This window comes from Dendrobates tinctorius, unplaced genomic scaffold (genome assembly GCF_039654945.1).
Source record: "Dendrobates tinctorius isolate UK_male_01 unplaced genomic scaffold, ASM3965494v1 ptg000171l, whole genome shotgun sequence".
Taxonomy (NCBI): domain Eukaryota; kingdom Metazoa; phylum Chordata; class Amphibia; order Anura; family Dendrobatidae; genus Dendrobates; species Dendrobates tinctorius.
This window is the reverse complement of record NW_027361838.1, coordinates 3,123,928-3,149,761: the sequence shown is the minus strand read 5'-3', so window position 1 is coordinate 3,149,761 and position 25,834 is coordinate 3,123,928. Positions and strand designations below refer to the sequence as shown.

Here is a 25,834-nt window from a genome sequence, read left to right as displayed (position 1 = left end):
CTACACGATTTTTTTGTTGGTTGTTAGCTAATACCAGTGTGGGCTCCAGATGGAAGGTCTTGTACATATTGGTCGAGAATTATTTGACATTTTTTACATACTTGGAAATGACTTTGATAAAAGCGCTCCTAAAACTCGAGTGGCACAAAGGGTAAAGAATGGGATTAATTGAGGAGTTAATCCACAGCAACCAAAATGTAATTTCATACCAATATGATGCAATACAGTACTCTTGGCAGGCAGCCCGAATGGCCATAAGAAACGAGTAAGGAGCCCAACAAAAACAAAACACACAAACAAGGATAAACAAAGATTTGGCAACTTTTTGGTCATGGGATAATTTAATAATGTGAATATTACTCTGTTGTGTTCCCACACTTTGTAATCTATTAGGTTTTGTCTTTTTGGAAGAGAAGTAAGGGAACGATCTAGGCGCCATTTTAATTTTTGATAATCCTAAACCATTTTGACCTTTGTGGATCAACCGCCCTGATACCGGTATCTTTAAGATTTCTTCTTCACTTGTGCAAACTGTGAAAACTGAAGCTTCTCTTTTCTTTTTGCTTCTTATTTTGATGTTCCAATAGATGCTTAGGTTAAAAAATGAAATACTTAAAAGAGGAAGGAAAAAGTCAAAAGTGGAAGCTCCCAGTAGAAAGTGCCAGCTGTTGTAGTATGAAGCTAGACAGAGTTCCTCGGGAATGGAGTGGTCACTATCAAAGTAGTCCCAGAGAAGAATAGCTGGGCTGTATAAGAGAGATGACAGTATCCAGACTGCAGCCATCTTAAGTACTGTCTTGTAATGTTGTTGTTGCTGGGTGTGATATGCAACCTAAACAATAGAAGACAAGAAAATGTATACATACATAAGAAGTATTATGTGTGTTTTAAAATGTGGCAGGGTTGCCAACCTACTATTCATTTTTTTCTGGACAACTGACTCAAAATTCACGGACAGACTAATTTTCTTACAGAAATTTCCCATGCCCCTTAAGACCACACCCACTGGAAAAGGCCACACCCAAAATAATGACTAGACCCACTAAGACGTGCAGAATAAGGTGCAAATACTGAGAATTACACCCAATATACAGGAGAAGTGGTTAAAGTACTATGTATATAGAGAATAAGATATTGAGAATTACACCCAGTATACACAGGACTGGAGAAGTGGTACAGTGCAGTGTATATATACCCCAATAAAGCCCCTTCAGTACAGGGGGTGATAAGTGGCTACAGGCAGACTGGGGTGGACCGATGTGTTAGCTGTTGTGAGCAACGTTCAGACAGAAGTAAGAAGATCTGCTGGAATCCAGCAGCTGGATGCACTGTCTCCTCGGAGGCTGTTCCAAGCCATCAGAGGAAGTGAATACACACACACACACACACACACTATATAAACAGTACTATGCAATATTTGTAGGAAGGTGTGAAAAAAAAGTTGTAATGTTAGAATGCTTTAACAAATAGAGATGAGAATAGTTTATTATTATCAAGTCACAAAATGCAAAGTAAATCAAATTAATAGTTGTTAAGGCCTTTAAAAAAGCATCAAAGCATCATTCTTCTATGTTCACTTTCGCGCAGTTTTAGAAGGAACTCAGCAGGGAGGTCGTTCCAAACATCTTGCAGAACTAATCACAGATCTTCTGGGGATGTAGATTTGCATAAATCCTTCTGTCTATTCATGTAATCACAGAGAGCTTGATGATGTTGAGCTCAGTGCTCTGTGGGGCCGTATCATCATCTTAATTATTCTTTGTACTTCGTCATGCTGTAGATAGTTCTTAATGATATTGACTGTATGGATAAGTATTTCCTATGTTTCTCAGCATTTAAGGCATCATTCGTTTTGATGAATGATTTTAGTGAAATATAGCCCCAAACTTGCAAGCAACCTACATCATGCTTCACTGTTGCATGCAGACACTCATTATTGTACCACTCACCAACCCTTCTGTGACAAACTGCCATCTGTAACAGCCAAATATTTCAAATTTTGACTCATAAGTCCTGAGAACCTGCTGCCATTTTATCTGCATCCTATGTTTTTCTGCATAGTTGAGTCTATTTGACTTGTTTCCATGGTGAAGGTGGGTTTTTGCTGCAATTCCTCTTCTGGCCAATCTTCTTTGGACAATAAATTGGCCTAACTGGATTCTAATGGTTGCTGCCAGTTCTTTTCCAATTCCAATGTTGCACTAGATTTCATTGGTCAACCACTGCATCTGTGGTCCTGAAAAATGTCCAATTCTTGGTTGTCCCTAAGACTGAGAAATCCAGGCAAATGCTTATCGATTATGAAATACCATCAGTGAGGTGACTAACTTCAAATTTATTATGTAGCAGGACAACCACCCTAAACATACCCCCAGTGTCAATAATGGGGTATTCCCATCTCCAAGATCCTATCCCAATGTGTAGTAGGTGTAATAATAATAATATTAACAAATACCTCAAATTAGAAATGTAGTATAGTTCTTCTGATTGACTATGTTTCTATGCTCATGTGCAAGGCATTGCAAGACCTTAGGTATCCATGGTTACGATCACTGATACAGTGACAGTTAGTTAGCTAGTGGTCGTAACCATAGATACCTAAGGTCCTGCAATGTTTAGCATAGTGCATAGTACATAAACTGCATAGTTTGGCCTACAAAATGCTAATTAACAAGAATTGAACCACAGGTAAGGGTAATTATTCATTAAGAATGTGTCAAGCAGTTGACTGTAAAAGGGCACTACTGAACAAAGAAAACACCTTCCAATTTCATGTTAGCAATGGCACCACATGGAAGAGAAATGTTACTTGACTTGATAAAGAAAATAATTTCTTAACACAAGAAAGGTGAAAACTACAGGATGATCATAAAGCTTTACTTATTAGTAAGAATATTGAAGCTTAAGAGATGCAAAAATTTAACAAAGTTGGAACTGCAACCATCGCACAAAGACACCCTGGCCGATCACAGACGTTAAAGAGAACCTGTCACGTCATTTCATCTAAACTGTCCCCAGTGCGTTGTTAGGTTGCGTAGTGTCAAGTGGAGAGCCGCATGTCACGGCACATGTGCGGCTCCCTGCTCAACACTGCGCAAGTGCAGCCAGCTCCACGTTGCACACTCCGCAAGCGAGGCTGCTTGCTCGACACTGCGCAAGCACGGCTCCAAGCACCACACTGCGCAAGCGTGGGATTCCAGTGACGCAACCAGGGAAATCAATCAAATTGACTGGGTGGCGACACCCATGACTGAGCAGAAAATGAAGCACACCCTTATGACTAAATGAGCAGGTACCATATAACTATATAAAGTGCTTTTGTACATCATTACATTAATGAAAAAAAGTGTTCGTGATGCACAATGTATCACTAACAAACCCTTGGGACAGTTTAGATGCTTGAAAAAACGTGACAGGTTTCCTTTAACACCTAACACCTTGTTCATTACATTGTCTAGAAGCCTTGGTGCTGTCCTTAAAAGTCATGGAGGACATATAAAATTCTAGATGTTGTTTTTAATGTGTAATTTTTTGGCATCAACTAAATTTAGTATAATTTTATATTTTGTAGTTACTCTTATTTTCATCTTATGGGTTAAAAAAAGTTCATTAACACTTAGTCTTCTCAATTTTAGTTTTCAAATTGTTTTTGTGTTCAGTGACATATTGATTCAAATATTAAGTTTCAAAGGGGATGTACTCATTAATATTGAGCACTGTATATACATACATAGATATACGGTACATATATATTACATGACACATATATATGTAATGGGGGAAAAATATTTATAAAATGGTGAAAAAAAGATTATGTTAAACTTTTATATCAGGGAAAACACTTTACATAGTTACAGCGCACATTTTGTTTGTGTTACATCAGCTATTAACATAATGCAGCTATACTACAATAAAGAATAGGAGAATACTTACAGCCATAGTGACAGCCAGAAATCGATCATAACTAATAAGAACGACATTAAAGGCTGAGGCTGTGCACATCATATAGTCGGCGATCAGCCATAGCTTGCAGAGGAATTTTCCCAGCTTCCACTCACCATTGAGCATATAAGGCACATACAATGGAATGCAAAATGCTCCTGTGAAAAGACTCGTATATTAATACTTACTAGTGATGGTGTGAGGAAAAGGCTCTGTTATCTTATCAGTGCCATAACACAGAGATATACTCCAAGGGAAGACTTCCAGGCTATAGCCATACAATGTACTTGAGCACAATATAAAAATATATATCACATGATACACATGTTTTTGCATTTGGGCCACTGTATCGGAAAACAGAAGACCCAAAGTTCTTTTAGTTCCGCTGACCTTCATAGGCTTTGACAATATTTATTGATATATCAGGTCCTTGTCTGGAAATCCCATAATCAGTTCTAGAGTCTCAGACTCCTCCTGGGTACATCCACAAGCACATTTTGCAGAATGGGAATGAGAAGAGGAATCTACTTAACTTGACTAATCCCTGATATCTGGATCTTCTATGATGCACTATTGCATTATATACTTAATGTCACAAAACCACTATCCCATCCAATGTACATTTGTAAGTTTGCAAAGTTTCTAATGACCAGTGATCCAAAATCTGTCATTCTTTGTACCAATATCAACTAACTCATTCACAGGTTCTACTATGAGCCACTTGTACTGCACTTGAACACGGTTACAGTTACAGTACTAGAAAAGAGTATATAATAAATACATTTGATGTGAAATCACATCATTCTCATCACATCACTAGTGAATAAAAAAATAATAATATAAAGATAAAAGTGAAAAGTACATAAATAATCAGAATCAATTAAGTACTAGAAAAGTGCATATAATAATAAGTAAGAAAAACAGGGTTACACTTTGGTAACACACATATATTTTTCCGTGGTATATTTTATATACACCCTGATCTATTTACCACTGTTGTTTATGTCAATTTGATATTTTATGATTTTTTCACTTTGACACTTTGTTGAGATTTAGAACCCTGCTGACCTTGGAGTTGTATAATGGGTGATACCGTGTTTGTGTATTGTATATTGATTGGGGTACATATGTGTGATATATATATTACAAATTCCTGTTACTCTGGGTCAATTTTAATATTTTCTATTTACTACTATCTTTTTATTATACTTTGGTGTGGTTACTTTGTGTGTACTGTGCTGTTAGCTACCCATTTATTAATAAAGGTATTTTACCATTAGAAATATTTTTAATGTCCCACTTTGTATTTTTATTCTCATGGATTTAGCACTTTTTTCACTAATGATCACCGAATGGTTTGCCATTCAAATTTTAGGCAGTTATATACCACTTTATTGACATAAGGGCTATTAGTATCATTTGGTATATTTTTACTACTCTGTTGTTTTAAACTAAACAGATTAAAGGTGAACTTCAAGCTCAAGGAACATCAGTGTCAGACCATCCGTCGTTGTATGGGCCGAAGTGGACTTTATGGGAGACGACCAAGGAGGACACCTTTGTTGAAAAAGTTTTTTAAAAAAAGCCAGACTGGAGTTTGACAAACTACATGATGACAAGCCACAAAGTTTCTGGGAGAATGTCCTATGGACAGATGAGACAAAAATAGATCTTTATGGCATGGCACGTCAGCTTTATGTTCACAGACGGAAAAATGAAGCATATCAAGAAAAAAACACTGTCCCTACTGTGAAACATGGAGGAGGCTCTGTTATGTTCTGGGGCTGCTTTGCTGCATCTGGCACAGGGAGTCTAGAATGAGTGCAGGGTACAATGAAATCTCAAGACTATCAAGGGATTCTAGAGAGAAAAGTGCTGCCCAGTGTCAGAAAGCTTGGTCTTAGTTGCAGGTCATGGGTCTTGCAACAGGATAAATGACCCAAAACACACAGCTAAAAACACCCAAGAATGGCTAAGAGGAAAACATTGGACTATTCTCAAGTGGCCTTCTATGAGCCCTGACCTAAATCCTATTGAGCATCTTTGGAAAGAGCTGAAACATGCCGTCTGGAAAAGGCAACCTTCAAACACGAGACAACTGGAGCAGTTTGCTCTTGAGGAGTGGTCCAAAATACCTGTCGAGAAATGCAGAAGCCTCATTGACAGTTACAGGAATCGTTTGATTGCAGTGATTGCCTCAAAAGGTTGTGCAACAAAATATTAAGTTAAGGGTAGCATCATTTCGGTTCAGGCCTATTTCGTGAGTTTTATTTTTTTTTTTTAATTCTGTGAAAGCATGGTTGAAAAGAAATGTCTGGCTTTCATTTGTTCATTTTCATAGATTTTTTATTTATTATTACTTTTGTAACATTCAAGTTATTTCTGTGACCATTTTGGGTTTTTCTGTCATTAAACGAGGGGTACCAACAATTTTGACCACGTGTGTAGGTTTACACAGGTAAAGACAGTAAAAAAGTTTTGTGGGAGTGCCTCTTTAAACAGATGACAAAGAACAATGCCCTGACTCTGGTTAGTTTTTACACATCCCAGAGAACTGCAGAGGTCTCTAACCAAAAACACAGGTGAGATTGGCTACCAGTTACTTTAATCTCTTCCATTAGTGGCAACCATATAATAATGCCCTCAGACCCTGATGACCCAGGTTCATTACGCAGCGTTCGGATTCACTTGGATGGCCACACAGTTCGGTGGAATATGTTCTCAATCACCCAGCAATCATACAATTAAAGACACATAAAACAAATGAAATACAATGAGCTAGGTCTCCGAACACTGAAACTCACCCATGCCACAGGTGCTACAAAGGAGAGGGAATAAAGAGTACTTAAAATAATGTATTCGTTATGTGGTTTTTGTTTCCCCTGTCCTGTGGAGCCTCTGCCTTGGTTACGTGAGAGCCAGTCAAATAGGGATCTCGTTGGGACGTCTAAAAACTGTCAGAGTACCCATCATTGTATTACGGCAGCCTTTTCCTTTTACATAGGGAATGGATGCAACTGGAGAGAACATCACTCACACAGGATTCAAGTGTTACTATAAGGGGTTCACCAAATTTTATTAAGTTACACAAGCTTATATAACAAACAAGTCCCATAGCTAACTTTATAATGTTGTGGAAATTTGATTGATATATAAATATATATATATGAGTATGTGTATCAGTGTCCAGCTGCAGCAATGAGACTCATGGGTCTTTCCATCTGGTAATCAAGTACCTGCACGGACTGGATTAGGAGTAGATCCTTCAATAGGATGTTGAAGAAATAAAGAAAAGCATCATTTTACTCCAATCCTGGTTTGCTGAGTTCTTGCTAAATATATATACTGTATATATATATATATATATATATATCTGTGTGTGCTGCGGCCTGTCCTAATTAGACAGAGTCTTATTGAGCGCTCAAGGAAGGAAAGACGCTAACCACCTTGTTAGCAGCAAACCATTACAGCAAAACTCTGGAAGCTTTTATTTCACATACATGGTTTTATCATTTCATACAGAAAGGAGTGGTTACTCAATTAACATAAGGCTGAACTTCTTATCTAATTGGCTGGTTTGAATACATGAACATATATGGCAGTGTCCGGCATGAGGGTGACTTAACATCATATGATTTACTGTCCATCAGGGCCGGACTGGGACTAAAATTCAGCCCTGGCATTTGAAGTTACACAGGCCCACTAGTCTCATGGTGACTATATAATATCTTTATACACTTGTAGGTTACAAGAAGTGAGAGGAGATTAACATGACTATATAACATTTAGTCACAGCTGTGCCCAGTATTTCAGCTCAGTCCTATTTATTGCTTTTAGTTGCAGTGTACTCCTCCCAAAGCTCTGTCCCCTTTTGTATGCACGGTGACAGCATTCCTGGCAGAACTGCTATCCATTGGCAACCAGACCCCCTGGTCATACCTGCCCCTATCATACCTCCCAAGTTTTGAGGAAGGGAAAAAGGGACAAAAACTGCAAATTTTAGGCCACGCCCCGGCCACATCCATTTCGCAACTAGTCACACCCATGTCCACGCCCAACCGCACCCATTTAGCACTGATGATCACACTGACTGGTACTGAGGGCACAGTGGCTGGCATTATGGGCACATTTGCTGGTACTGTAGGCACACTGACTGGTACTAAGGAAGAGAGAAAACAGAGAGAGAAAAAAGAAAACAGAGAGAGAGAGAAAGAAAGAAAGGAGAGCGAGAGAGAAAGAAAGAACAGAGAGAGAAAGAAGAAAGAACAGAGAGAGAAAGAAAGAAGTAAAGAAAAGAAAGAACAGAGAAAGAAACAGAGGAAAGAAAAAGAGGGGAAAGAAAGAACAGAGAGAGAGAAAGAAAATGAGGGAAAGACAGAACAGAGAGTGAGAAAGAAAGAAAGATTCTATAAAGATACTATAGCAGCCCGGCTCCCATTGTAGTGCCCACCTGAGCCTCCCGATGCAGGACATATCATGATCCGCTCACATGGCCGGCATCCCCGATTCCAAGGCGATCCTGCTGTCCGCGCTATCGGAGGAGGACATGGTGATGGATCTGAAGCATTCCTAGTTCCGTCACAATTTCCTCTTGAAATTATCTCATTTCCGGTCAGCTTCCAGCACATCACTTCTGGTGGAACGTCATGTGTGAGTTTTAAAATGCTCATCGGGGCTCCGCCATGTACTCCTGTGTCCGTGGGAAAAGCCCGCTTTGTATGCTTCGTACACACTTGGCTCCGCTCCATACATCCCGTACACATATGGCTCCACTCCGTACACACACGGCTCCTCTTGGTACACCTCGTACATGCGCGGCTCCACTCCGTACACTTCGTACACACGGCTCCGCTCCGTACACCTCGAACACACACGGCTCCTCTCCCTACACCTCGTACACATACGGTTCCGCTCCGTACACCTCGTACACGTGGCTCCGTTCCATACACCTCGTACACATCCGGCTCCGCTCCGTACACCTCGTACACACATGGCTTCGCTCTGTACACCTCTCCGCTCTGTACACCTCATACACGCAGCTCCGCTCCATACACCTCATACATGCATGGCTCCTCTCCTTACACCTCGTACACATCCGGCTCCTCTCCGTACACCTCGTACACATCCGGCTCCTCTCCGTACACCTCGCACACACACGGCTCCACTCCGTACACCTCGTACATGCGCGGCACCACTCTGTACACCTCGTACACACGGCTCCGCTCCGTGCACCTTGTACACACGCGGCTCTGCTCTGTACACCTTGTACACATGCGCTTCGCTCCGTACACCTCGTACACACATGGCTCCGCTCCGTACACCTCATACACACACAGCTCTGCTACATCTACCCTGTAAACCCCTCCTGACCCCACACATACTTCCCTCATCCAGCACCATGACAACCAGCACAGCAGAGTCCTGCAGACACCAAGAGGCAGGGCTGTGCGCACAGGACCTGTGATGAGGTCACAGAAGGGGCGGTCAGGGGTCTGGACAAAGACTCCTGATCATGTGACCCCTGACTCCTCCCCTCCTGTGAGCTCATCACAGGTCCGGTGTACAGCAGAGAAGAGAGCATGCAAGCGACGCTGTGAGTGGCTGCGGGGGGGAGGTCTCATGCTAGGGCGAGGATGGGGTGCATTGGGGGGGCGTGGCGGCTTATCTCCCTGCAGTGAGGGATAGAAAAATCCCAGGAGGGTTGGAAACTATAACCGTCGTGCCCACAGAGAGGGCCGGCGACAGGAAAACAGCCAGGCCAGTGGCCGCATCAGCTGGCAAGCGGCCAGATGAGCGGGCACTGCCGCCCGCGGCCCAGCTGGAAAATGCCCAGTTGGGCATATTACCAATCCGGGCCTGCTGTCCATTGTCTTGCAAACTCAGCAAAAAACAGACATCAGTTTCAAACATCTGTTGTTACCTCTTCTTCTCAATATCCGGGAAAACACCACAGAGCTAATCTGGCTTGCACTAGTCTGGGTCATGAGTTAGTTAGGCCATTCTGAACAGTTGATTATAGGTCATATATTAGAGATGTTAGCTGTGATTATATATATGTATACATGTGTATATCAGTATATAAGGATATATGCAAGTGAGATCTATATGAAATATATATATTTCCATCACAATAACGTGGAGATGCAAAGAAATGAACTTTAAAGCAATACTATCATCAGAAAATGACCTATTGTTTATACCAGGTTTTTATTTTACATGTTTCTTTTTTCATTTTGGCAAAAAAATATTTCATATCATGATCTTAGTTAAAAAAAAAAGGCAAAACAATAGAAACTAGTAATCTTGTAATTTTCACAGATGCCAATGGGGCTTTTTTTTAAATCATACTTCCTGTCCTTTCAGGAATAATTTTCAGCAAGGCTCCATTTTATGAGAGACAGGAAGACATCTATACACATCTGATAATAAGGCTAAGTGCACATGTAGCAGAAAATTTCTGCTGAAAAACCTGACTGCCTTCCCTGAAACCGCGCGTTTTTTCTGCACATTTTCCGCACGTTTTCTGCGCGGTTTTTGCGTGCGGTTTTTATGTGTTTTTTCCCGTGTGTTTTCAAAATGCATAGAAATAGCCAGAAACGCGGAAAAATCTGCGAAATTAATGAGCATGCTGCGGTTTTTTACAGCGATGCAGTTTTTTTGCGGTAAAAAACGCATCAGTATGCACATAAAGTGCAAAATGCATAGAAATGAATGGGCAGCTTATTTTTAGCGGTTTTATTGGAAAAACAGCTAAAAATACCGCTAAAGAACACAGCCTAAACACAGCCTAAAGAATCCACCATTCACAATAGGCAATGTCACAGCTGACCCTGCTCCCTCTGCCTTCAAAATGATCTTTGCACAAACTAAGTAGACTCTTTATTACAAAGGAGTCTAAGCTCTGTGGCTACAGTTGTGGCCAAAAGTATTGACACCCCTGCAATTTTGTCAGATAATACTCAGTTTCTTCCTAAAAATGATTGCAATCACAAATTCTTTGGTATTATTATCTTCATTTAATTTGTCTTAAATGAAAAAATACAAAAAGAATTGTCCTAAAGCCAAATTGGATATAATTCCACACCAAACATAAAAAAGAGGGTGGACAAAAGTATTGGCCCTGTTCGAAAAATCATGTGATGCTTCTCTAATTTGTGTAATTAACAGCACCTGTAACTTAGGCTGGTTTCACATTAGCGCATTTTCAGCGCGCGCACGGCCGGGGGTAGCTCCGCCCCCGAGCCGGCTCTCTGCCCGGCGTGCCCGCCCCTTCCTTGTAGCGCCGCCTCCTAGCGGACAGCGGCGCCTGCGATCGGCGCACCCTATCTTTAGCATAGGGTGCGCAGATCGTGCGCAGGCCGTGCGCTAGTTGCGCTTTGACCTGCGCTGCGCACTTTTGACGGTGCGCCGTGCGCGCCAAAATCCGAAAAGTTTGATTTTGGCGCGCACGGCGCACCGTCAAAAGTGCGCAGCGCAGGTCAAAGCGCAACTAGCGCACGGCCTGCGCACGATCGGCGCACCCTATGCTAAAGATAGGGAGCGCCGATCGCAGGCGCCGCTGTCCGCTAGGAGGCGGCGCTACAAGGAAGGGGCGGGCACGCCGGGCAGAGAGCCGGCTCGGGGGCGGAGCTACCCCCGGCCGTGCGCGCGCTGAAAATGCGCTAATGTGAAACCAGCCTTACCTGTGGCACCTAACAGGTGTTGGCAATAACTAAATCACACTTGCAGCCAGTTGACATGGATTAACCCCTTCACCCCCAAGGGTGGTTTGCACGTTCATGACCGGGCCAATTTTTACAATTCTGACCACTGTACCTTTATGAGGTCATAACTCTGGAACGCTTCCATGGATCCCGGTGATTCTGACGTTGTTTTCTCGTGACATATTGTACTTCATGTTAGTGGTAAAATTTCATTCAAATAACTTGCGCTTATTTGTGAGAAAAACGGAAATTTGGCAAAAATTTTGAAAATTTCGCGATTTTCCAACTTTGAATTTTTATGCCCTTAAATCACAGAGATACGGCACACAAAAAACTTGATAACTAACATTTCCCACATGTTTACTTTACATCAGCACAATTTTGGAACCAGAATTTTTTTTGTTAGGAAGTTATAAGGGTTAAAAGTTGACCAGCGATTTCTCATTTTTACAACACCATTTTATTTTTAGGACCACATCACATTTGAAGCCACTTTGAGGGGTCTATATGATAGAAAATACCCAAAAGTGACACCATTCTAAAAACTGCACCCCTTAAGGTGCTCAAAACCACATTCAAGAAGTTTATTAACCCTTTAGGTGCGTCACAGGAATTTTTTTGAATATTTAAAAAAAAATGAACATCTAACTTTTTTTCATAAAAAAAATACTTCAGGTTCAATTTTTTTTATTTTACCAAGGGTAACAGGAGAAATTGAACTGCAAAAGTTATTGTGCAATTTGTCCTGAGTACGCAGATACCTGATATGTGGGGGGGAACGACTGTTTCGGCGCATGGCAGAGCTCAGAATGGAAGGAGCGCCGTTTGACTTTTTCAATGCAAAATTGGCTGGAATTCAGATTGGACGCCATGTCACGTTTGGAGAGTCCCTGATGTACCTAAACAGTGGAAACCCCCTACAAGTGACCCCATTTTGGAAACTAGACCCCCCAAGGAACTTATCTAGATATGTGGTGAGAACTTTGAACCCACAAGGGCTGTACAGAAGTTTATAACGTACAGCGGTACAATTAAAAAATCATATTTTTTCCACAAAAATGATCTTTTCACCCCAATTTTTATTTTCCCAAGGGTAACAGGACCCTAAAAGTTATTGTGCAATTTGTCCTGAGTATGCTGATACCCCACATGTGGGGGTAAACCACTATTTGGGCGCATGGCAGAGCTCGGAAGGGAAGCAGCGCCATTTGACGTTTTTGGCTGGAATTGAGATCGGACACGATGTCGCGTTTGGAAAACCCCTGATGTACCAAAACAGTGGAAACCCCCCACAAATGACACCATTTTGGAAACTAGACCCCCTAAGGAACTTATCTAGATGTGTGGTGAGAACTTTGAACCCCCATGGGCTTCACAGAAGTTTATAACATAAAGCCATACAATTAAAAAATCATATTTTTTCCACAAAAATGATCTTTTCACCCTCAATTCTTATTTTTTCAAGGGTAACAGGACCCTAAAAGTTATTGTGCTATTTGTCCTGAGTACGCTGATACCCCACATGTGGGGGTAAACCACTATTTGGGCGCATGGCAGAGCTCGGAAGGGAAGCAGCGCCATTTGACGTTTTGGGCTGGAATTGAGATCGGACACGATGTCGCGTTTGGAAAACCCCTGATGTACCAAAACAGTGGAAACCCCCCACAAATGACACCATTTTGGAAACTAGACCCCCTAAGGAACTTATCTAGATGTGTGGTGAGAACTTTGAACCCCCATGGGCTTCACAGAAGTTTATAACATAAAGCCATACAATTAAAAAATCATATTTTTTCCACAAAAATGATCTTTTCACCCTCAATTCTTATTTTTCCAAGGGTAACAGGACCCTAAAAGTTATTGTGCAATTTGTCCTGAGTACGCTGATACCCCACATGTGGGGGTAAACCACTATTTGGGCGCATGGCAGAGCTCGGAAGGGAAGCAGCGCCATTTGACGTTTTGGGCTGGAATTGAGATCGGACACCATGTCGCGTTTGGAAAACTCCTGATGTACCAAACAGTGGAACCCCCCCACAAATGACACCATTTTGGAAACTAGACCCCCTAAGGAACTTATCTAGATGTGTGGTGAACACTTTGACCCCCCCAGTGCTTCACAGAAGTTTATAACACCCGGGCGTGAAAATAAAAAATTCGTATTTTTTCCACAAACATGATCTTTTAATCACCATTTTTTTATTTTCCCAAGGGTACCAGGAGAAATTGGACCCCAAAAGTTGTTGTCCAATTTGTCCTGAGTATGCTGATACCCCATATGTGGGAGAAAACTACTGTATGGGCACACGTTGGGGCTCGGAAGGGAAGTAGTGACGTTTTGGAATGCAGACTTTGATGGAATGGTCTGCGGGTGTCATGTTGCCTTTGGAGAGCCCCTAATGTACCTAAACAGTGGAAACCCCCCACAAATGACACCATTTTGTATACTAGACCCCCCCAAGGAACTTATCTAGATGTGTGGTGAGCACTTTGAACCCCCCAGTGCTTCACAGAAGTTTACAACGCCCGGGCGTGAAAATAAAAAAATTTGTATTTTTTCCACAAACATAATCTTTTAGTCACCATTTTTTTATTTTCCCAAGGGTACCAGGAGAAATTGGACCCCAAAAGTTGTTGTCCAATTTGTCCTGAGTATGCTGATACCCCATATGTGGGAAAAAACTACTGTATGGGCACACGTCGGGGCTCGGAAGGGAAGTAGTGACGTTTTGGAATGCAGACTTTGATGGAATGGTCTGCGGGTGTCATGTTGCCTTTGGAGAGCCCCTAATGTACCTAAACAGTGGAAACCCCCCACAAATGACCCCATTTTGAAAACTAGACCCACTAAGGAACATATCTAGATGTGAGGTGAGCACTTTGAACCCCCAAGGGCTTCACAGAAGTTTATAATGCCAGGGCATGAAAATAAAAAAATCGTATTTTTTCCACAAACATGATCAATTAGTCCCCAATTTTTTCATTTTCCCAAGGGTAACAGGAGAAATTGGACCCCAAAAGTTGTTGTCCAATTTGTCCTGAGTACGCTGACACCCCATATGTGGGAGAAAACTACTGTATGGACACACGTCGGGGCTCGGAAGGGAAGCAGTGACATTTTGGAATGCAGACTTTGATGGAATGGTCTGCGGGTGTCATGTGCGTTTGGAGAGCCCCTGATGTACCTAAACTATTGAAACTCCCCACAAGTGACCCCATTTTGGACACTAGACCCCCCACGGAACTTATCTAGATGTGTGGTGAGCACTTTGAACCCCCAAGTGCTTCACAGAAGTTTATAACACTCGGACGTGAAAATAAGAAAATCATTTTTTTCCACAAAAATAATATTTTTGCCCCCAATTTTTTATTTTCCTAAGGGTAACAGGAGAAATTGGACCCCAAAAATTGTTTTGCAATTTGTCCTGAGTAGGCTGATACCCTACATGTGGGGGTAAAACACTGTTTGGGCGCATAGCAGAGCTTGAAAGGGAAGGGGCACCATTTGACTTTTTCAACTCAGAATTGGCTGGAATTGAGATCAGACGCCATGTTGCATTTGGAGAGCCCCTGATGTGCCCAAACAGTGGAAACCCCCAATTCTAACTCCAACCCGAACCCCAACACGCCCCTAACCCTAACCTTAGCCCTAACCCTAGCCCTAACCCTAACCCTAGCCCTAACCCTAACCCTAGCCCTAGCCCTAACCCTAACCCTACCCTAACCCTAACCCTAACCCTACCCCAACACACCCCTAGCCCTAACCCTAGCCCTAACCCTAATGGAAAAATGGAAATAAATACATTTTTTAAATTTTATTATTTTTCCCTAACTAAGGGGGTGATAACGGGGGGTTTGATTTACTATTTATGGCGGTTTTTATGTTTGGCGGCTGTCGCACGCTAAAAGACGCTTTTTATTGTAAAAATAGTTTTTGCATCACCACATATTGAGAGCTATAATTTTTCTGTATTTTGACCCACCAAGTCATGTGGGGTCTTATTTTTTGCGGGACAAGTTGACGTTTTTATTGGTACCATTTTCGGGCACGTGAAATTTTTTGATCGCTTTTTATTCCGATTTTTGGGAAGCAGAATGAACAAAAACCAGCGTTTCATGAATTTCTTTTGGGGGGGTGCGTTTACACCGTTTCGCGTGCGGTAAAATTGATAAAGCGGTTTTATTCTTTGGGTCAGTACGGTTACAGCGATACCTCATTTAGGTCGTTTTTTATGTTTTTGTCGGTTTTATGCAATGAAAACTATTTTATATAAAAAATAATTATTTTTGCTCGCTTTATTCAGCGAGCTATAACTTTTTTATTTTTTCGCTGATGATGCTGTGTGGTGGCTCGTTTTTTGCGGGACAAGATGACGTTTTCAGCGGTACCATGGATATTTATATGCGTCTTTTTGATCGCGCGTTATTACACTTTTTGTTTGGCGGTATGATAATAAATCATTATTTTTTGCTTCGTTTTTTATTTTTATTTTTTAAGGGGTTCGCTAAAGGGGTTAACTAATGGGACAGTTTTATAGGGCGGGTCGTTACGGACGCGGCGATACCTAATATGTGTACTTTTATTGTTTGTTTTTTTTATTATTTCCAAAAAATGGATTTATTGGGGGAATATTTTTTTTTTTTTTCTAATTTATTTGGCGATTTTTTTTTATTATTTTTACACTTTTTTTTATTTTTTTATTTACTTTATTAAATAGTCCCAGGTGGGACATCACTGTCCTGTGACAGATCGCTGATCTGTCACATCACAGATCACTGTGACAGATCAGCGATCTGACACAGGCACTGCAGAAGGCTTCCTCATGCCTGCGCTTTGCAGGCACTGAGGAAGCCAGCTTCCGCAGGCCCCCGAAGGCCCCCGTCGCCATCTTGGATTCGGGGGCCTGGAGGAAGGGAGTCCCCCGCAGCAGCGCTGCACATTGCGCTGCCGTGGGGGGCTCAGGGAAGCACGGAGGGAGCCCCCTCCCTGCCGATGCTTCCCTTTAACCCCCGGTACACCGCGATCGTGTTTGGTCGCGGTGTGCAAGGGGTTAACGTGTCAGGGCGGTCCGTGACCGCCCCTGACACATTGTGCCGGGTGTCAGCTGTGATAATCAGCTGACACCCGGCCGCGATCAGCGGCGCTCACCACGTGGGCGCCGCTGATCGCGCCGACGTACTATCCCGTCCCCGGTCATACGGGCCCGGGTACCGTGGACGGGATAGTACGTCGGATTGCAGGAAGGGGTTAAAGTTGACTCAACCTCTGTCCTGTGTCCTTGTGTGTACCACATTGAGCATGGAGAAAAGAAAGAAGACCAAAGAACTGTCTGAGTGTCAGAGACACCGCACTGCACTTGCTCATAGAGCCAGTGCGTGTGTCCTGAGAACAGAAGCAGTGCTAAAAGATACCTGTGGAGTGGGCAGCAGAGGTGACCATGCGTGCTTCAGGCTAATAGTGTCAGGGTCCAGTCAGCGCTGGAAGGTAAAGAGGCAAAGGACCTGCGGACACTGAAACTGAATAATGTGCACGGGACCTATGGTCATGTGACTGCAAGGGGGCGGGGCTTAGCGTCCTGTATTCAGATAGGACAGGACACCATACAACAACTCAGAGTCAGGCAAAACAGAGGTCACAGCAGTACGGGCAAATGAGGTACAGGAGGGACAAACAGACGGGTAGTCAGACAGAGCCAAAGGTCATACACAAGAGGGCGACGTTGTACCAAGGGGACGAGCAGAGAGAAGTCGGGTCACAAGCAGAGAGTCATACACGAGAGGTAGCGCAGTACAAGAGGGTCAGGCAGAACTCGTAACAGGGACAGAACCAGATCACAACCGAACAAGCAAGCAAGATATCAGGCACAAGGCACACGTATACAAGAGGTCACTTAACTCAGCCGAGGGCAGGAGTATAACTGACACCGGACCCAGGTCCAGTGAGCACTAAATAGCCTCCTGCTGCCAGAGAGAGGCAGCACAATTAACCCATAGTCTAACCAGGACGGGTCAAAGCGAAATCCCATCCTGGATCATGACAGTACCCTCCTCTCAGTGGGGGGCCACCGGACCCCCAGGTCTCTCAGGGTACTTGGCGTGAAAGGCTCGGATCAACCGATCCGCATGAACTGATCGAGCAGGAACCCACGAGCGTTCCTCAGGACCGTAGCCCTTCCAATGTATCAGATACTGAAGGGCGCGACGGACCAACCTGGAGTCGACAATTCGTTCCACCTCGTACTCAGCCTGCCCATCTACCAGAACCGGTGTCGGGGAAGATGATGATCCCTCCCCACTGGACCTCACAGGTTTCAAAAGGGCCTTATGGAAAACATTAGGGATCCTTAGAGATGGTGGAAGACTCAACCGAAAAGCCACCGGGTTAACTGCTTCGGTAATTACATAGGGACCTATAAACTTGGGTCCAAGCTTCGCCGAGGGAACCTTGAGCCTTATATTTTTGGTGGATAACCATACCTTATCTCCGACCTGAAACACTGGACCCACGGATCGTTTTTTGTCCGCAAAAAATTTAAATTTGTCCTGGGCCTTCGTAATGTTATTCTGGACCTCCCGCCATACCTCCCCCAACCGCTGGATCGTCTCGTCCGCCCCAGGACACCCAGAATTCAAGCGGGAAAATTCTCCAAAATGAGGATGAAACCCATAATTGCAAAAAAAAAGGAGATGTACCCATAGACTGGTTAGTGCGGTTGTTAAAAGCAAACTCAGCCAATGGTAACACAGAACACCAATCGTCCTGTCGGGCTGAGGTCAAACAACGCAGAATTTGCTCCAGAGACTGATTGGTCCGCTCAGTCTGCCCATTAGTCTCTGGATGGTATGCGGATGAAAAGGACAGACCAATACCCAACCTCCTACAAAAAGCTCTCCAAAATCTGGACACAAATTGCACTCCCCTATCAGACACCACATTCAGGGGTACCCCATGCAACCGCACCACATGCTCCACAAACAATCTGAACAATGTTTCCGCATTAGGTAGAGCTGCCAAAGGTACAAAATGTGCCTGCTTACTAAACCTGTCCACTACGACCCAGACCACGGTATTACCCTTGGAAGGGGGAAGGTTGGTGATGAAATCCATGGACAGATGAGTCCATGGTCTCTCAGGAATTGGCAGTGGTACCAATTCCCCGGCCGGCCGGTTATGGGGAGTTTTCGCACGGGCACAAACCTCACACGCAGACACATACTCCCCAACATCAGAGGCTAAAGAAGACCACCAGAATATTCTAGCAATGGCCTTCCGGGTCGCTGAGATCCCTGGATGTCCACCCAGAACTGAGTCATGGAACTCCTGGAGGACCTTGAGACGAAACTGAGCTGGCACAAAAAGTTTATCCACCGGCTTAGCTGGAGGTGCAAGAGCCTGGGCTTCTCGAGTCTCCCATTCCAACACATTAGAAACCTCTGCCACCACCACCCCAGGCTGAAGAATGGAGGATGGAGGTTCCGGGGGGGATATCGGATCAAGACTGCGTGACAACGCATCCGCTCTGATATTCTTGGATCCTGGTCGAAAAGTGATCGAGAAGTTGAATCGGGAAAAAAAAAGTGACCATCTAGCCTGTCTGGGAGTCAACCTTTTAGCTGACTCAATGTAAGCTAGGTTTTTGTGGTCCGTGATTACCGTTATAGGATGAACAGCCCCCGCCAAAAAATGCCTCCATTCTGCAAAAGCCAATTTTACGGCCAGAAGTTCCCGATTCCCCACATCATAGTTTCTCTCCGCCGGAGAGAACTTCTTTGAGAAAAAGGCGCAAGGTCTTAAATTGGTCAAAGTGGCGGGTCCCTGGGACAATACCGCCCCCACCCCCACCTCTGAGGCGTCTACCTCAACAATAAATGGTTCAGAGGGGTCCGGTTGGGTAAGAACCGGGGCCGACATGAAACATTTTTTCAAAAACTGAAATGCCGCTACCGCTGCGGTTGACCAATTCTTGATATCAGCCCCCTTTTGAGTCATGTCTGTGAGGGGTTTAACCACCTGTGAGAACCCCCTTATAAATTTCCGATAATAATTAGCGAATCCTAGGAAACGTTGCAGACCCTTCAAATCACACGGTTGAACCCACTCGAGAATGGCCTGCACCTTATTAGGATCCATGCGATACCCTTCAGCAGACACGATGAACCCCAGAAAGGACAGTTCCTGAACAAAAAATAAACATTTTTCAAGTTTAGCAAACAGACAGTTCTCCCTGAGCCTTTGGAGAACTGCCCGAACATGACCAATGTGAGTCTGTTTATCAGGCGAGTAGATTAAAATGTCATCCAAATACACCACCATAAAATGTCCAATCAAATCGGAGAACACATGATTTATGAAATTTTGGAAGACCGCTGGAGCGTTGGTCAGGCCGAAGGGCATGACCAAATTTTCAAACAACCCTTCAGTAGTGAGAAAGGCGGTCTTCCATTCATCTCCGTCCCGGACTCGGATAAGGTTATACGCTCCCCGTAGGTCTAATTTCGAAAACCACTTCGCTCCGGACAACTGATTGTATAAATCAGGAATAAGTGGAAGGGGATAAGTATTCCTCACAGTTATTTTATTTAACTCACGAAAATCGAGGCATGGGCGCAAACCACCGTCTTTTTTTTTTACAAAAAAGAACCCTGCCGCCACAGGAGAAACAGAAGGACGAATATGTCCCTTACGGAGGCTCTCAGAAATATATTCCTTCATCGCAGCCCGTTCCGGACCCGAGAGGTTATACAGGCGGGCTTTGGGCAATTTAGCACAATCAAATGGGCGGTGTGGTGGTAAAACCTCAGCCTCTTTTTCGGAGAAAACGTCAGTATAATCTATCAGGCACTCCGGAATGCCTTCTAGACCCACGGATGACACAGACACAGAAACAAGACATTTCTCAGAGCAATAGGGACCCCATTTAACAATATCCCGAGATTCCCAATTAATCACAGGATTATGCAGCTGTAACCAGGGGAACCCCAACACCAGTCCCGCAGGCAGGTTGTTCATTACAAAACATGAAATACGTTCCTGGTGTAAGGAACTCACTTTGAGGAGAAACTCTTCAGTACAAAACACAATGTCATTCTTAACCAGTGGTGTTTTGTCAATAGCAACAAGGTGAATCGGAGTCTCCAATCTAACTGTCCCTAACTTACACCTGGCCACCAAGTCAGAGTCAATAAAGTTCAATGATGAACCGCAATCCACGAAGGCAGTTGTGGATGTGGAGACACCCCAACAACAAAGTTCCACTTGAAATGACATTTTAGAAAATGCAGAAAAGGGTACCTGAGAGCCTGGGTGACCTCCACGATAATCACCCGTGCTCAGTCGCTAGTCGGTTAGTGGCCGGGAGGGGCAATCCTTTTTCCCATGTCCAGACTCGCCACTGTGAACACAGCATTTTCTCACGTGCCGTTGTCTCCTTTCTTCCTCCTTAAGGTTGATGGTTCCCATCGCCGTGATTTTCAGTGAAGAACTGGCTCCCCTTCCTTGGGAGAATAATGATGTCTCGGTTTGTATCACTCCCCTTGCCCGTAACCTGCGATCCATTCGGACGGCCTGTGTCATAGCTTCCTCCAGGGCATCAGGTGGGGGCTGGAGAGCCAAGGCGTCTTTCAGATGCTCAGACAGGCCTCTACGGAACAACCCCCGGAGAGCAGCGTCGTTCCAGCAGACCTCAGCAGCCCAGCGTCTGAACTCTGAGCAAAACCACTCGGCTGAGTGTTTCCCCTGGCAAACATTCATCAGCCTGTCCTCAGCCATACGCACCCGATCAGGCTCATCATAAATATGCCCCAGGGCCTCAAAAAATGCATCCACAGTCATACGCTCAGGGGCCGTGGTAGGAAGGGAGAAAGCCCAAGCTTGGGGGGCTCCCCTTAACAGAGACATAATGACCCCCACTCTCTGACTTTCATCCCCAGAAGAGTGTGGTCTTAAGGAAAAAAAAAGCCTACAGCCCTCCTTGAAAACTCTGAAGTCATTTTTATCTCCAGAAAAGGTATCTGGTAACTTCACTGGAGACTCAGGGGAAATTAATGTAACATCCCAATCCCCCAATGAAAGAACCCCCTGCACAGTGTCAGCGATCAGCTGCTGAGACTGAGCCAGGACTCTTTGTTCTCCAAAGAGTTTCTGAGACATCTGCGTCAGATGCTTAACCTGCTCAGAAAGAGTGTGCACAGGATCCATCACACTCACAGGTGAATGGGAGCAGAGAAAAAAAAAAAATGGTATGGGTCAGTTATAATGTCAGAGACACCGCACTGCACTTGCTCATAGAGCCAGTGCGTGTGTCCTGAGAACAGAAGCAGTGCTAAAAGATACCTGTGGAGTGGGCAGCAGAGGTGACCATGCGTGCTTCAGGCTAATAGTGTCAGGGTCCAGTCAGCGCTGGAAGGTAAAGAGGCAAAGGACCTGCGGACACTGAAACTGAATAATGTGCACGGGACCTATGGTCATGTGACTGCAAGGGGGCGGGGCTTAGCGTCCTGTATCAGATAGGACAGGACACCATACAACAACTCAGAGTCAGGCAAAACAGAGGTCACAGCAGTACGGGCAAATGAGGTACAGGAGGGACAAACAGATGGGTAGTCAGACAGAGCCAAAGGTCATACACAAGAGGGCGACGTGGTACCAAGGGGACGAGCAGAGAGAAGTCGGGTCACAAGCAGAGAGTCATACACGAGAGGTAGCGCAGTACAAGAGGGTCAGGCAGAACTCGTAACAGGGACAGAACCAGATCACATCCGAACAAGCAAGCAAGATATCAGGCACAAGGCACACGTATACAAGAGGTCACTTAACTCAGCCGAGGGCAGGAGTATAACTGACACCGGACCCAGGTCCAGTGAGCACTAAATAGCCTCCTGCTGCCAGAGAGAGGCAGCACAATTAACCCATAGTCTAACCAGGACGGGTCAAAGCGAAATCCCGTCCTGGATCATGACACTGAGGACTTGAGAAACCAAATTGTGAGGAAGCATGAGAAATCTCAAGGCTACAAGTCCATCTCCAAAGACATGAATGTTCCTGTGTCTACCGTGCGCAGTGTCATCAAGAAGTTTAAAGCCCATGGCACTGTGGCTAACCTCCCTAGATGTGGACGGAAAAGAAAATTTGACAAGAGATTTCAACGCAAGATTGTGCAGATGTTGGATAAAGAACCTCGACTAACATCCAAACAAGTTCAAGCTGCCCTGCAGTCCGAGGGTACAACAGTGTCAACCCGTACTATCCGTCGGCATCTGAATGAAAAGGGACTGTATGGTAGGAGACCCAGGAAGACCCCACTTCTTACCCCGAGACATAAAAAAGCCAGGCTGGAGTTTGCCAAAACTTACCTGAAAAAGCCTAAAACGTTTTGAAAGAATGTTCTCTGGTCAGATGAGACAAAAGTAGAGCTTTTTGGGCAAAGACATCAACATAGAATTTACAGGAGAAAAAAAGAGGCATTCAAAGAAAAAAACACGGTCCCTACAGTCAAACATGGCGGAGGTTCCCTGATGTTTTGGGGTTGCTTTGCTGCCTCTGGCACTGGACTGCTTGACCGTGTGCATGGCATTATGAAGTCTGAAGACTACCAACAAATTTTGCAGCATAATGTAGGGCCCAGTGTGAGAAAGCTGGGTCTCCCTCAGAGGTCATGGGTCTTCCAGCAGGACAATGACCCAAAACATGCTTCAAAAAGCACTAGAAAATGGTTTGAGGGAAAGCACTGGAGACTTCTAAGGTGGCCAGCAATGAGTCCAGACCTGAATCCCATAGAACACCTGTGAAGAGATCTAAAAATGGCAGTTTGGAAAAGGCACCCTTCTAATATCGGGGACCTGGAGCAGTTTGCCAAAGAAGAATGGTCTAAAATTCCAGCAGAGCATTGTAAGAATCTCATTGATGGTTACCGGAAGTGGTTGGTCGCAGTTATTTTGGCTAAAGGTTGTGCAACCAAGTATTAGGCTGAGGATGCCAATACTTTTGTCTGGCCCATTTTTGGAGTTTTGTGTGAAATGATCAATGTTTTGCTTTTTGCTTCATTCTCTTTTGTGTTTTTTCATTTAAGACAAATTAAATGAAGATAATAATACCAAAGAATTTGTGTTTGCAATCATTTTCAGGAAGAAACTGAGTATTATCTAATAATAATAATAATAAATTTTATTTTTATAGCGCCGACATATTCCGCAGCACTTTACATTTCAGAGGGGATTTGTACAGACAATAGACATTACAGCATAACAATAATCACATACAGTAGATTATAACAAATACCAAGAGGAGTGAGGATTATCTGACAAAATTGCAGGGGTGTCAATACTTTTGGCCACAACTGTATGTTCATGTTTACTGAAACAACAGAATGTTACAGACTAAAAAAGTTCCTGTGGCTAATGTGAAAATTGCAAGATTTCTGTTTTACGATTTTTAATACAGATATACAGTACAGACCAAAAGTTAGGACACACCTCATTCAAAGAGTTTTCTTTATTTTCATGACTATGAAAATTGTAGATTCACTCTGAAGGCATCAAAACTATGAATTAACACATGTGGAATTATATAATTAACAAAAAAGTGTGAAACAACTGAAAATATGTCTTATATTCTAGGTTCTTCAAAGTAGCCACCTTTTGCTTTGATTACTGCTTTGCACACTCTTGGCATTCTCTTGAGGAGCTTCAAGAGGTAGTCACCGAATCCAAAGAGGAAAGTGCCAAATTTAGTTCAGTGCGAGAGGTGCATTATTTATGTATAAGTGTTGCTTCACTCTACAATGTCAGAATTTTCTGATCAGCAAACAAGTTTTTGTTTGGAGAACCTTTCCTTAAATGTACATTTCCAACACCCATACTAATTTGTATAAAGTAGGTAAAGTAGGACACAGAACACAGATTGATGGTCCCAGTGCTAGTGACAAAGGACCTAAAACCGGCACTAAGAGCAATAATTAAATCTGTGCATCACAGTACCGCTTATCACAGAATGAACATGGTAGTGTTAAATGGCAGAAATTCACCCTACAGAAAGGAACAATGTTCTCACTTGAGCAGAGTCCCTTACTCCATGGGCAGTATAGCGGCTGTTACAGCTACAGCTCTGCTACCGCCATAGTTCTGCTACTTCTATAGCTCTGCTACAACGCTGGTTCCAGCCATGATATAATATAACAAAGATATATATACAGTAACTCACCTATTAAAAAATCACAAATAGCTAAATTTAAAAGGAAGAAGTTACTGCTGCTCCGAAGCCGCTTGTCTTCTATAAAACATATAATGACAAGACTGTTGCCGGCAACAGTGATGAAAATTAAAAAAGAGATCAACATAATTATTAGAATAGTTACACCTCGTGCCATTTCATCAATCTCAACAGATGAGTTTGTAAAACTGATACCAGTAAGATTTCCTGAAATGATTAAAATCGATTTCATCTTGAACTGAGGGTATACGTACATAGTGATGCATGGAGGCATGAAGGACAGAGGTGTGCCTCAATGATCAATTTCCAATACTTCAACAAGCAGCAATATATATACAGTGGGATATTCCTATGGGGGAGTCTCTATTGTCAGGACCCTGGGGCATCTGGCAGGTGCTTACAAGCCCTCTACATACAGTAGGTATAAAATTATCTAAGTATTCAAAATAAGTTTGTAGAATATTTTTGATGTTAGCCTTAGGTGCACGTTCATTACACTAATGATATAAAAATGGAAAAATCCTTAGTGGGTCTGTACTCCCAGAAGAATAAACTCATTAAAGAATTTTGATCTCCAGGGCAAATTCCCACTTTTTATAATTAAAAGTTTATTCGTTTTTTCAATTATATTTTATACGAAACTCTAGTAATTGTACTAAGGCTGTGTAGTTTATCCAACCAACAATTAAACAAAATCTTCTTAATATTATACAATTTTTATATCAGTGACAGAGAATGGTATTCAATATCTGATAATATGAAATAATGTTTTGGGGGCTAAAACTTTTATAGTTACCTGATGGATTTATTCATGTATTCCAGAATCACTATACATAAAAAATACAGATAAAATAATTAGCATTTTTCTGTTATAAGAGCAAAGAATGGAATTTATCGTGTGATGGATTTGACACATGATAGGCACCAATGGAGCCCAATGAACCCTTTTGACTAATAATAGGATCTGTTATTTTTGTTATAG

The 25,834-nt window shown here is 43.2% G+C and overlaps 1 protein-coding gene across 1 annotated transcript; it reads right to left on the bottom strand.

The window, feature by feature from the left end:
- Positions 1-79: 79 nt before the first annotated feature.
- Positions 80-25,084, bottom strand: LOC141053759 (histamine H3 receptor-like). Its single transcript, XM_073550805.1, has 3 exons — positions 24,844-25,084; positions 3,934-4,100; positions 80-832 (listed from the first exon to the last, which is right to left on the bottom strand). The coding sequence occupies exons 1-3, from the start codon at positions 25,082-25,084 to the stop codon at positions 80-82; spliced, it is 1,161 nt and encodes a 386-aa protein (XP_073406906.1).
- Positions 25,085-25,834: the final 750 nt, after the last annotated feature.